We start from the raw sequence: 11,760 nt of genomic DNA, 5'->3' as shown, positions 1-11,760 counted from the left end.
TTAGAAATGAAAGTTAAACTGGGGCAGAGCAGGGCTGAGCCTTATAGACACGAAAGTGTAACAAACACGCACAAACACGTGTTATAAATGCATTATTACACTGATGATTAAAACAATTTCCTTTTTTCAGTTTATTACAAAAAGAAATCAGTTTATTGTTGTCTGTCAATCACCTCTGCTATAGTCGGATGATCCTGTACCCCCCCCCCCCCCCCCCCCCCCCCCCCCCCCCAACAGATACCCAGATGCCAGAAAAAACATATGACCAGTATGTTTTGTAAACATGGGTGCTTCAGCAGAAGGTACATGATTAGTAGTAAAAGTAGCCTAGTTTTGGGATAATTTGTTTTTATTCTGTAAGTTATTCATTACATGTAGTTTATTTTATATATGGCTCACATTACCAAAGTACTTGGCGAATGTCATCCCTTTTAAGTACATTAGGCTAAATAATTAAGATGTTTTAAAACACCAATTCATGGCTTGAAGACTTGTGTTTTTGTGTTAAATCTGCGCAGTTTTGGAGCTGTGTTAGTGTTAGTATTTACATAGTATTACTGTAACTATGAAATAATAGGAACTCTACACTCATGTGAAGGGACTGCCAGGTCTTTGTTATGTTTCAGCACCACGGACAGCGCCGGTACCCCTGCCCAGGTCCAAACCTGGATCCTGGACCAAAGACAAACCCAAGGGGCCTGCCCTTAAAATGCTGCTGTAAATCACTTTATTTCAGTCAATGCATACTTTCCTATCAATTTTAAAATGTGACTGAAGTATCAAATCTACTTTTCACTTATAATAATAAGACGGTTTCTAGTACTTCACATAGTGAAGTATTTTCAATGAATAAAACTTATAAACAGATTAAAAAGACAGCTAAAATACAAATAAAAAATAAATATCAGTCGATAAAAACAACAAAGGATTGTACAATTTACACAGACAATTCAAGCTAAATTTGATATTTCAGAATTAAACTTCAATAAAAAACAATAGCTGCGAAATGTTATGACCACATTCACTGTATTTGGTCAGATTAAAATAGGCCACTATCAATTAATTGTGAACTCACTTTAAATTCTTTTGTATTCTTTTTAACTTGAGACAATGTAGAAATTGAGGATTAATATGCTCTCTGCAGCCATCAAGTGGTGACAGGTGGGAAGTACAGTTCTAGTGAAGTTGGTGGTTGAAATGGACATTTCTCAGAGAATTTAACAACAACATTTCTTACGTAGCAGGAAATTAAGAAAAAAAAAAGTTTATTAATATACAGCAAGAGCTTTGACTATACATCCAGGACTACACATTTTAGAACGCAAATCAACATTTCTATACAAAATAATAATAGGGTAATTTATGTTGGGGAAGTGTTTAATGTTTTTGATTTGTATAAGTTATCTGTGAAAAACTGCAGTAACAGGACACTTTATTGTAGACATTATGTCAATGTTTTTGTTTCAGCACCACGGACAGCGACAGTGCCCCTTTGGCCTGTGCAGAGATAGAGGGGGGCTGCTTTAAGTAAGCGTCATTGTTCTACAACATTACTTAGTTATAGAAAGTTGATATCGAAAGTGTTGATTGAAATATCAATATTTCTTGAGAGGATTATCCAATCAGAAAGCAGAATGATCTGAATATGAATCTCTCATTTGAGTTGCTGACATTTTAGTTCAGATTTTGTAGCTCAACATGCAGGTTAAGACACTAACATATTAATTCAAGAACAAATCTCTTACTGTAATTAAAGTCTGGGTTATGGACTTGTCATTGAAGGTAAATTTGTCCAGATTGCAAGATGATTCCATATTAATTACAAAGGGGAAAAAACAGTATATGACATGTAAAGCAAACTACATAAGCATTTTTACCACTGTTTTTCCAAGCTGTAATTGTTTATGCAAATTCAAATAATTGGTGAATCCCTACCTCAAAAACATTATGTTACAATTCCATTAATTTTCTTGTTGGTGTTGTCTTGCACTGCCCTTATCAAAATGGAGTCCTTTTTAAAAGATGCTGTATTGAAATGGTTTGAGTCATTTGGCCCATTCATCATGTGTAAATTGACCTGTCCAAAATATCCACTCCCTGACCCTCTCCTATGTTTCCAGGTTAGACCCAGGACGAAGGGCGCAGATAACACTGAAGACAAGGTGAATACTGATGGATGGATGTAGATATAGTAGATATTCTATGTGAGGAGATCCAAATGCTATTTAAGGCAAAAGGTTATGTCTGGACACTAGTCGGGACATCTGTAAAAGTGGAAGAATGACAAAGGTAAGATAAAAACAATGGGGTAAAGCAATAGAGAGTGCATGCAAAGTTGGCAAAAGTATTGAAAATCTAACTAACCAATATTAAAACTAGCATTGAAACTAGATACTCATTTGAGCGAGTATCGATACAAAAAATGTCACATTCACGGGACAGAAACTTTCCTGAATAGCTTTAGAATGATCCTGTGCTGTATCAGAACAAGTATAAGACCACATAGACTAGTATACGCCCATGGACCACTGTGGAACCTACCTGGACCACTGAAGGACTACACAGATATAAAACCAGATGATAATATAAAAGAAAGAACTATAATTTAATGTTGAAAATCACATTCTATTGTCTAAAGAAAGAGTTTTTTTATTGTAATTGGGATTGAGTATCGAGTTTGAAATTTTAGTATCATGACAAAACTAGTACTACTAAACGTGATGTCTTCAAAGGCTAGTGTGTCTAAGCAAAAAATTATCATGGAAAAGAATTGGAAAACAGTTATCCAGTTGTATTAAATAGATATTGCTGATCACTTAGTAGCAATAGACAAGCCAGATATGAAAATCTTCATGTGACTGGTCAATAGATTGTTTCAAAATGGTTTAAGATTCAGCTAGAGGACAGGTCAGAGTTCTATGTTTGAATTTGCTGTTTAACTGTCAGACTGCAGATTTGTTGACCTGGTTTATGGTTAATATCTCCCTAAAGTAACTTTACCTAAAATAAACTTCAAAAAGTGATGGCATAATTAAGATTTGTTAGTTGTACGGTTTAAGTTCTATACTAAACTGACAACTAATATGGCAAGTTTGTAAAACCAATCCCCTAACAAATGATGATGAGTTCAACATTTGTGTTTGATTATTTCTTTCAAAAACAGTGAATTTTACTTGCCCCTTCTCTATAAATGAAATTATCCTACTTCAGAATGTCTGATCTGGTTATCAGTTTGATGTATGAATTTTGTACAATATAATGCAGAAAATGTAGGGAACTCCGTCACAGCTAAACTTTTAGATAGCTGTTATTAAACTCATAAAAAGGGCAATAGCGTCAACTTGAAGATTTCTAATGACATACTAACCATACTACATTTGCCCTATTCTTTTTAACACAACAATGCTGAGAATTCTTGAGCAAAATTTATCATTGCCTGATTATTATGCACCCATTTGATATAACATTTTATAATAATTCATAATATCATATAGGAAAGGATATATTTGGGGTTTTGACACGTTTAATCGTTGTCCACAGCTAGCCCTGACACCATTTACTCTACATTGAACCCCAGTGAATGTAACTAGCAAAATAATTCAAATAAAGCCTCTTTATATTTAGACAATTTTAATAGACGAGAACCTTTATTTTTCCCCACAATTTAACTCTTGTTTAATATAATGTTATCATGTGTGCTTGGTAACTCTAATCTGACATAACCTGCGGCCTTGGACAGCTAATATCTTATTGTAATCAATACTTTTATATTTAAATTGTGTTTGGTCATTTATCACTTGTGCTGATAATTCATAAATAGAACAGTAGAAGTAATCGATGTCGTCCCTTTAAAGTGTCTCCTATCCGGAGGCAGAGCAGTGCTGCAATGGCTCGCATACCAAAGTGGGGCTGTGGGGCGGTGGGAGGTGAACATGAGGACTGGGGGCATCTGAAGCGCTACTCTCGCCATGTTTAGGACCCCATTGAGAGAATTTCGCAGCGTTAGTCATCGCAACAGCTCTCCGCAGTGTGTGTGTGTGTGTGTGTGCAGCGCCTATAGCTCGTGCCTTGTGCCGTCTCTCGGTCCTGACTGGGCTTGGCTTTAGTGTAGTCCGCGTATCGGTGCACTGCGGCCGTGAATTGGGGCTTTAGCGCGCACGAGCCGGTGGCGTTATCAGGTGCTCGTGCCGCCACCTCTGCCGCTGACCGTTGCCGCCTGTGTGCCGCTTGTGTGCCGCTTGTGTGCCGCCTGTGCCTGGGTCATTAGGCTGTTAGCGCAGGAGGTGCACTGACCGGGCCGGCGATGTTTGCTCACGTAAGCCGTTTGATGGGATGAGGGGCGCAGGGGACGCGGATATACTGTTGCATCGCCTCACCGGATACTGCTGCTGTCTCTCCCCCCTCAGCCTCCATCATCGCCGCTTCTCCTCCGCCCCGGCTTCACAGGACAGCGCTCTGACATCGACATAAGTGGATAAACGAGCCGACCTTGCGTTTTTTTTTTTTAACTTGTGCTTTTCCCCCCTTTTCCAAGAAGCGCCCACCCATGCGATGCTAGCCTATTAGCTCAGAGGGAAGAGAGAGAGCCAGCGCTGTGGATATAGAGGAGGCTAATTTACGAGTTTCAGGAAACGGAAGATACCAAGGGGATATACGGAGAATGCAGCGTTTTTGAGCATGCACACGCGGGCTGTTGGCGGTGCATAGGCGTGCTGTGCGTGTCCCCCAGCGGAGGCCGGTCGCCGTTCATGGGGATGGCATGGACACTGTCACTCGGTCTGCATCTCTGTCCCAACTCCAGCCCCGCAGCAGCAGCACCACAGCAGCGCAGCACCGGCTAACGGCATGAGGCTCGACCCAGTGCACTTCTCCATGCTGGTCATCGGGGTTTCGTTCGCCTGCTACGCCCCGAGCCTCAACTCCCTACAGGACCAGGCGTACCGCTCGGCCGTGGTGATCGAGGGCGAGGTGAGCTCCTTCCCCGATAAAAACACCTCGTCCCGGGAGCCCTACAGTGTGAATGTCAGAGTGCTGGACGTGTGGCCCGTGAACAGCGGCGGCCTTGAGCGGGAGCAGCTCGTCACTGTGGGGGACTTCGGCTCCGAGGCCCCGTGCACCCCCGTGGAGAAGGACCACCGCTATATCTTTTTCATGGACCCCACGGGCGAGCCGCTGGTCTTCAAGGCTTCGTACGCCCCCGTGGACGCCAGCGAGCCCGAGTTAAAGAAGGACGTGGAACGGGTTTTGTGCGAGGACTGCGGTAAGTTTCTGGATTTTTACACACTGACAGTTCACGAGCATCTTAGCTAAGGCTGTGGTATAGTGTATGGGCTCTGTAGCGTGCGCTCTAAAGCAGACATCGCCATTTAAGCATAAATCATTATAATACAATTGTTTCCTGTGCTCATGGACAATATGTAATAAGATATCCGGAATATTCGCTTCCAGCTCTTATGGCAGCCCACTGCTCATCTTGTTGTAGCATTATGAGTTGCGTGGTGACTAAACAGCCATTGCCAATTTTTACGCACAAATTGTTTTAATGCGTTGATTTTGTTGCACCTTATTTTCAACACATCAGTATCTTATTAGAAAGAATGAATCGACATATCTAGAATCCTTATGTCAACCTGTACTATAGCCTAGTGCTGCTACAACTGTTAGAACATAGTGTGTGTTTGTAGCTCAAATTACTGTAGTAGGCCTATATTCATATTTATTGGACTTTTTAAACAATGACAACCAATATCCAACTACAGCTATAAGCAGTATCTTCAAAGGAGTTGCTGTAGCGTGATGCCCAACGCGTCCATACTAACGTTACGCAGAATTACGCACAAGCGCGAACTCGAACGCAATGTCGTTTAATTTGCTAGTTTAACCCCTTTGCAAGATACTTATGATCATCTGTTTAATTTATTATTTTTGAATAGATTTATATTATTTGACTTAAATATCAAAGTGCAACCAACATGCTGGAAGACAGAAGTATAGCGTAATGAAATCTCCAGTACCATCGGTTTTTACGCGCAATAACGCACTAGCACACCTTTAAACCTTATCGTGTGACTTTCCAATCCAAGCTCAAGTCTGCTTCTGACATATTGATTTGGATGATTCTCCAAGATTCTTCACTTTTCTCAGTTAGTTGCAGTGAACTATTTTAGTTAAAATAGAAATCAAGATCAAATTTTCCTTAAAACTCATGATAACATAACCTATTATGGAATAGATAAGTACCATCTACAAAAACATTTCGCTTTCAGAGTATCACCAGACCTAAACCAGGTCTTTAATAGTATTCCAGGGCTAAACTAGGGCTAAACAAGTTAAAATGAGAATACACCATTACTGTTGTAGTTCTCACAAAGAAATTACCCAAGAGGACCAAAAAGTGGATAAAATCAACACTTAATTAAAGGAAATATTAGAACTGTAGAAGACCTCATGTACCACCTAAGAGCATGCACGCCACCAGTTGTGCACACACCGCAGTTTGAGAAACACTATAATAGATGCTTTTGTTTGTCTTTTTATGTGACCATTTTTGTTCAAATAAATTTAAGAATAATTGATCAAAGTTTATACCTCAGTTTATTTATACCTCAGTTTGAACAGAACAAATTCTTCCATAATAGGAGATGATAGAGATAGATAGAGATAATAGTTCTTTTGGGGAACCTGGAGAAACTAGCTAAAGTAGTAAAAGTGATTTAATTAGTGGGTAATTAAGTAAGCCAGAATTGTTTTGTTTTCATATTTTTTAAGCCTAACTACAATCTCTATACAACAATTTTTACTGTGTCACTGCCACTCTTACTACCAATATCAACCAATACCAACCATTCTCAACTGTTAATGCTAGTACTGCTACTACTACATGTTTCGTCTTTTCCAACCTATTGCTGCTACTCTAAATACTAATGCCACTACCTTTACTACTAATGTGACAAGCTTTATTACTACTACTACTACTACTACTACTACTACTACTACTACTACTACTAGATGACTGGACTATTTCTACTATTACTGCGATTACTAACTGCTACGATTACATGCTTTATCTTTTACCAATGGTATTACTTCTATTAATACTTCTACTTACTACCAATGTGACAGCCTCTACTGGTACTACAATGAATATCTCTACTATTGACGCTACTAGTACTATATACTTTATATTCTACCTCTGTTATTGCTTCTATTAATACTACTCTTACTAACAAAATATTCGTAGTAGTAGTAGTAGTAGTAGTAGAGGTAGTCGCCACTATTGATGCTATTACTAGTATTACTACTATATAATTACCACTGCCACTTTTAATTTATATTACTTGTACTTTTAATATCAATGTGATTACCACTACTGCTACCACTACTACTACTACTACTACTCCAATAATACTGCCACTGCTACTACTATGAATATCTATTACTGCTGCTAATACTACTACTGCAAATATCTCCATTATAGCACTAATACTAATACTACTACTATGAAATTTCCTTTGTCATGTATGTGCTTAAAGTTCTTGTTTTCTCTACTATTGTATATACAGTATTTCTCATATATTGAAAACGGGAAGATTTATTTATTACAATTTCAACCTCAACTAAATGAGTGTAAAACTAGCAGCTCGTACCAGCTTTATTACAGGCCATGTTTGCATATGGGCCAGAATATTGCTCCTTTATTGAGTTTGTTCCATTTGATTCATCTGTATTGTTATTTTGAACAACAGAGAAATCTGTATAGGAGGCAAAACATAACTACAGAAATGTAAGCATTGTTTAAGTAAGAGAAACATGTGCTATTTGGGCTAAACTAGGGATAAACCAGCACTAAATATGGAAAATACAAAGCTAAATAAGGATGCACCGATCCAGCTTTTTCTGTTCTGATACTGATGCCGATGCTTTGGCTTTAAGTATCTGCTGATAGCTGATATTAATTGACACTAGGATAGAGACAGAAAATATAATTGCGTATGGTAAAAAATATCCAAATGTGTTTTGTAACTGTTATTTAACCTTTAAAGTAATTACAGAACAACTTAAAAAAAATATTACCATATACGTGGGCCAACATTGTTCAGAAAACTGTCTTATTACACCAATCTATAGACCAAAATAGGATATAGGCTGAAATTATATTGACTGAACCGATATTGACTCCATCAAATTTTCAACATCAGCGTAATATTCAATACCAGTATTGTATTGGTGCATCCCTAGTGCTAAACCTGGACTGAGCCAGGACAAAACTAGGACTAAACCGTGGACTTTCCTGGAACTAAACCAGCACCAAACCTGGATTATACAATGAGTGAAGGACTGTACATCTACAGCATGCGTCTTAAATTGTTAAAAACATTGTTAACTATTTGGTGGTTATTCTTCACTTACCTAATGCATTCTGAGCATCCTAATCATTCTCCACGATGAATTTATAAGTGCTTTTCACAACTCTCATGAGCCAGAATGGAGATTTGAAAGTAACAGCATCCAGCATGCTAACAGTACATGTCCTGATTATCAGACAATAAAAAGCTTTCTAATTAGATGCAAACAGCACGCAGTGGACTCATTTTGACCTCAAGAGATGCTAACACAACATAAATGTACTGGGGAAGGACATATTTTGCTTGGGAAAAAATTGGATACAGGGCCTTTTAGTATTTATAACATTTGTCAGATTTCAGTTGATTTTAATGATTGACTAGCGACGTGTTTTGAAGTTTCTGAGCTTTTTGGAACATACAGATTGAGAGGTACTTTAAGAGAGATGGTTGAACGTAATTGAATATTTAAACTGAAATTTATACTGTGGAAAATAGAAATTAGAGGTCATGTGAGTATAATTCTGGCTGTTTAATTCTTGTAAAGATCCTATGCCGGATTTTTTTCCCTATTTTTGTAAGCAAAATATGTCTTGCCCTAATACAGATATATTGTATAAACAGCCCTTGAGGTTAAAATATCTGCTGTGTGCTCTCTGCATCTAATTGTAAAGCATTTTATTTTCTGATAAACAGGAAGTGTGCATTAGCATGCCACTGTTGTTACCTTTACTATGAAAAAAGGTTTAAATTATACATTTGCTTTTATATTCATTGCAGTGAATAATTAGGATCCTTAGAATGCATTAGGTAAGTGAGGAATAACATGATCACAGCAAAAAGTTTAAAATGAACTTGTTTGGTTTTTCATGCCTTTGCCTGGCAAATTCAGAATGACATCTCTCAGATACAGATTGATATCAGTCTAGTCCCCACACCCTCCGTCACAACCAAAACATGATCATGCAAACAGATTTGTTTTTTTCACTGACACATGTGAAATGAAGGAGCTCATTGGTCACTTACGATTTACAAATAAAATCTGTTTAGTTGGTGCTTCACTCAATGATCCTGCAGAATTGTTTTTCAACCTCTTGTGATATTTTCTTTCCTTAATTTTTTTTTATATGGGGCACCAGGCACATCCCCGAATGGCTAATCAACCTATCAATCACAGCCATTTGAAAATGAGGAGATTCACCGGTGACCAGACTCACATCTTTGTAAAGTACTGAAGAAGTGTATTCTGGATCCCAGGCAAACAACTTTTCATAAACCAAAATAAATCTACATCTTGAATTTTGTACTTTTTCCCAGACCAAGGGCTAAACTCTTCACTAAATTTACTGATTGATGTGTAATTGCCATTGTAAATATTACTATTCAGAAATAAAACCATACTATGTAAGAAAAATACAACTGATAGTTATACTTAAATTAATCTTTAAGTTCGCATTTTGTTATACTTTATACTTTAACCTGTTTTGAGCGCAGTTTTGAGAATTTAGTGTTTAGTAATTCTATTTCAATATAAAGGAAAAGGCTTGATACTCAATAATTTTGATACCACAGTGTTGAGAAAAAAAAACACTTTTTCCAAGTTACAATTTTCAGCATAAAATAAAAGTGCTTTCTTTATGTTACCACGTGTTTCTAGACTGGTCTTGATAAAGTTCAAGATTACTCTAAAACTGCCTGAAAGGTTCCATTTTTTCCGTATTGATATTTGTTAATTTGAGTATCTATTTTCCATACTGGTTTTAATATCGATCAGTATCTGATTTTTGATTCTTTTGACAACCCTAATTGCACATTTTACATCACAAATTAATTTCTTATAGTTTTCTCATATTTATCTTTAAAATGTTCTTGATTTTACAAATGTAGACAAAAAGTAGTTCCACATCAGCCCTGTTAGGAGTAAAGCCTGCTAAACCAGTTCGATGCATTTTCAGTAGGTGGTGATAATTATAGTGTGAAGCCCACCAGGAAGACCCCCGCTAAGTCGCTACAAAAGGATATAACGTCAGCAGAGCCTATTTCTGCCTCTGTCGCAATTTAGCAACACATTTATTTAAGACTAGTGAAAAATCTTACATTTCGAGATATCAAATTGAAATGTATTGTGTATATTATGTCCATAAATGTAAGACAAATTTAATATTTTTCATTGGTTCATGTTTTCATGTAAAAAGGCATGCATATGTGTAAAAATGGATGGAATTTATTTTGGGACATATAAATCTGAAAAATGAACAGAGCCAGGTTTAAATTTCTTGCTTAATATTGTGGACATATATGGAAATATGAAAAAAGCACAGAGGGGATATCTTTACTCAAATACTAAGTAATATTAGATAAGCTTTATTATTTGGAGTTAAAGCTTTGATATCTTTGATATATCAAGCTCATACACACGCATATACATACATATATATACATATATATATATATATACACATATATATATATATATATATATACACATATATATATATATATATATATATATATATATATATATATATATATATATATATATATATATACCTTACACACACATTGGAAATGCAAATGTTTTGCCTGTAGTGTCTACCCTCAGACTAAACCTGGACTAAATCAACGTCGCTGGGGACCCATCTCCAGATTTGTCACTACCTTAGCTGGACGAGCAATTAACCATGTGGAGAAGTCAAGGTGCTCAGAGGAAAGCCACCTAGATATATCGAGGAACATTCAAACTCCATACAGAAAGGTCCTGCAGCACCTGAGAGTCGAACCTCGGACCTTCTTGCTGTGAGGCGAGCCAACCACTTCAAGACCAAGGCTAAATCAAATCATGCAGTATCAGTTGTAGTAGTAGTAGTTGTAGTAATAGCAGCAGAGTTAGTTTTAGTCTGTAGTAGTAGTAGTAGTAGTACTACTGTTGAGTTCTTGGGCAATTCACTTAATCCAGTATTAATGTATGATTTAATGGAGGTGGTCAAAGAGTTTAATGTCTTCTTTAAGTGATATCTTTCAAATTTTTCACATATTTCTTGATCTGACCTCACAGAAAAAGTCTTGTTTTGTCTTGAGTTAAATAAAGTGTATAGTATTATATCTCCAGTCGGAGCGTTGGTGCTGTGTAAATAAAAGGGACCAAACTCTACACAGACTCCCGGTAGAGATAAACCCGAATGGATCACATCTGAGGGTTTTTATAATGTAAAAATTATGAATGGAGAAAAAGACAAGTATTACTATTATTACGTAATTCACAGTATTTCCAAGTGAAAAAATGTCCAAACCAGTGCTAATCCAAGACTATGCTCCAGGATTGAATCAGGCCTAACCCGAAACTAAATTAAGGCTAACCGTAAACCAGAACTTGAACTAGGATCCACACTGAAGAGTTGGTCTACATTAAAATCTAAAC

At 37.1% G+C, this 11,760-nt stretch overlaps 1 protein-coding gene across 1 annotated transcript in view; it reads left to right on the top strand.

Moving 5' to 3' along the window:
- The first annotated feature begins 4,845 nt into the window (after window positions 1-4,845).
- nrg2b (neuregulin 2b) overlaps window positions 4,846-11,760 on the top strand; it is a 73,799-nt gene continuing 66,884 nt past the window's right edge. Inside the window, exon 1 of the mRNA XM_033973626.2 lies at window positions 4,846-5,260. Within this exon, the coding sequence (XP_033829517.1) occupies window positions 4,846-5,260 (415 nt within the window). The remainder of the gene's footprint in view (window positions 5,261-11,760) is intronic.

This window comes from Periophthalmus magnuspinnatus, chromosome 10 (assembly GCF_009829125.3).
Source record: "Periophthalmus magnuspinnatus isolate fPerMag1 chromosome 10, fPerMag1.2.pri, whole genome shotgun sequence".
Taxonomy (NCBI): Eukaryota; Metazoa; Chordata; class Actinopteri; order Gobiiformes; family Gobiidae; genus Periophthalmus; species Periophthalmus magnuspinnatus.
The sequence above is the reverse complement of the archived record's forward strand: the minus strand, read 5'-3'. Positions and strand labels throughout refer to the sequence as shown.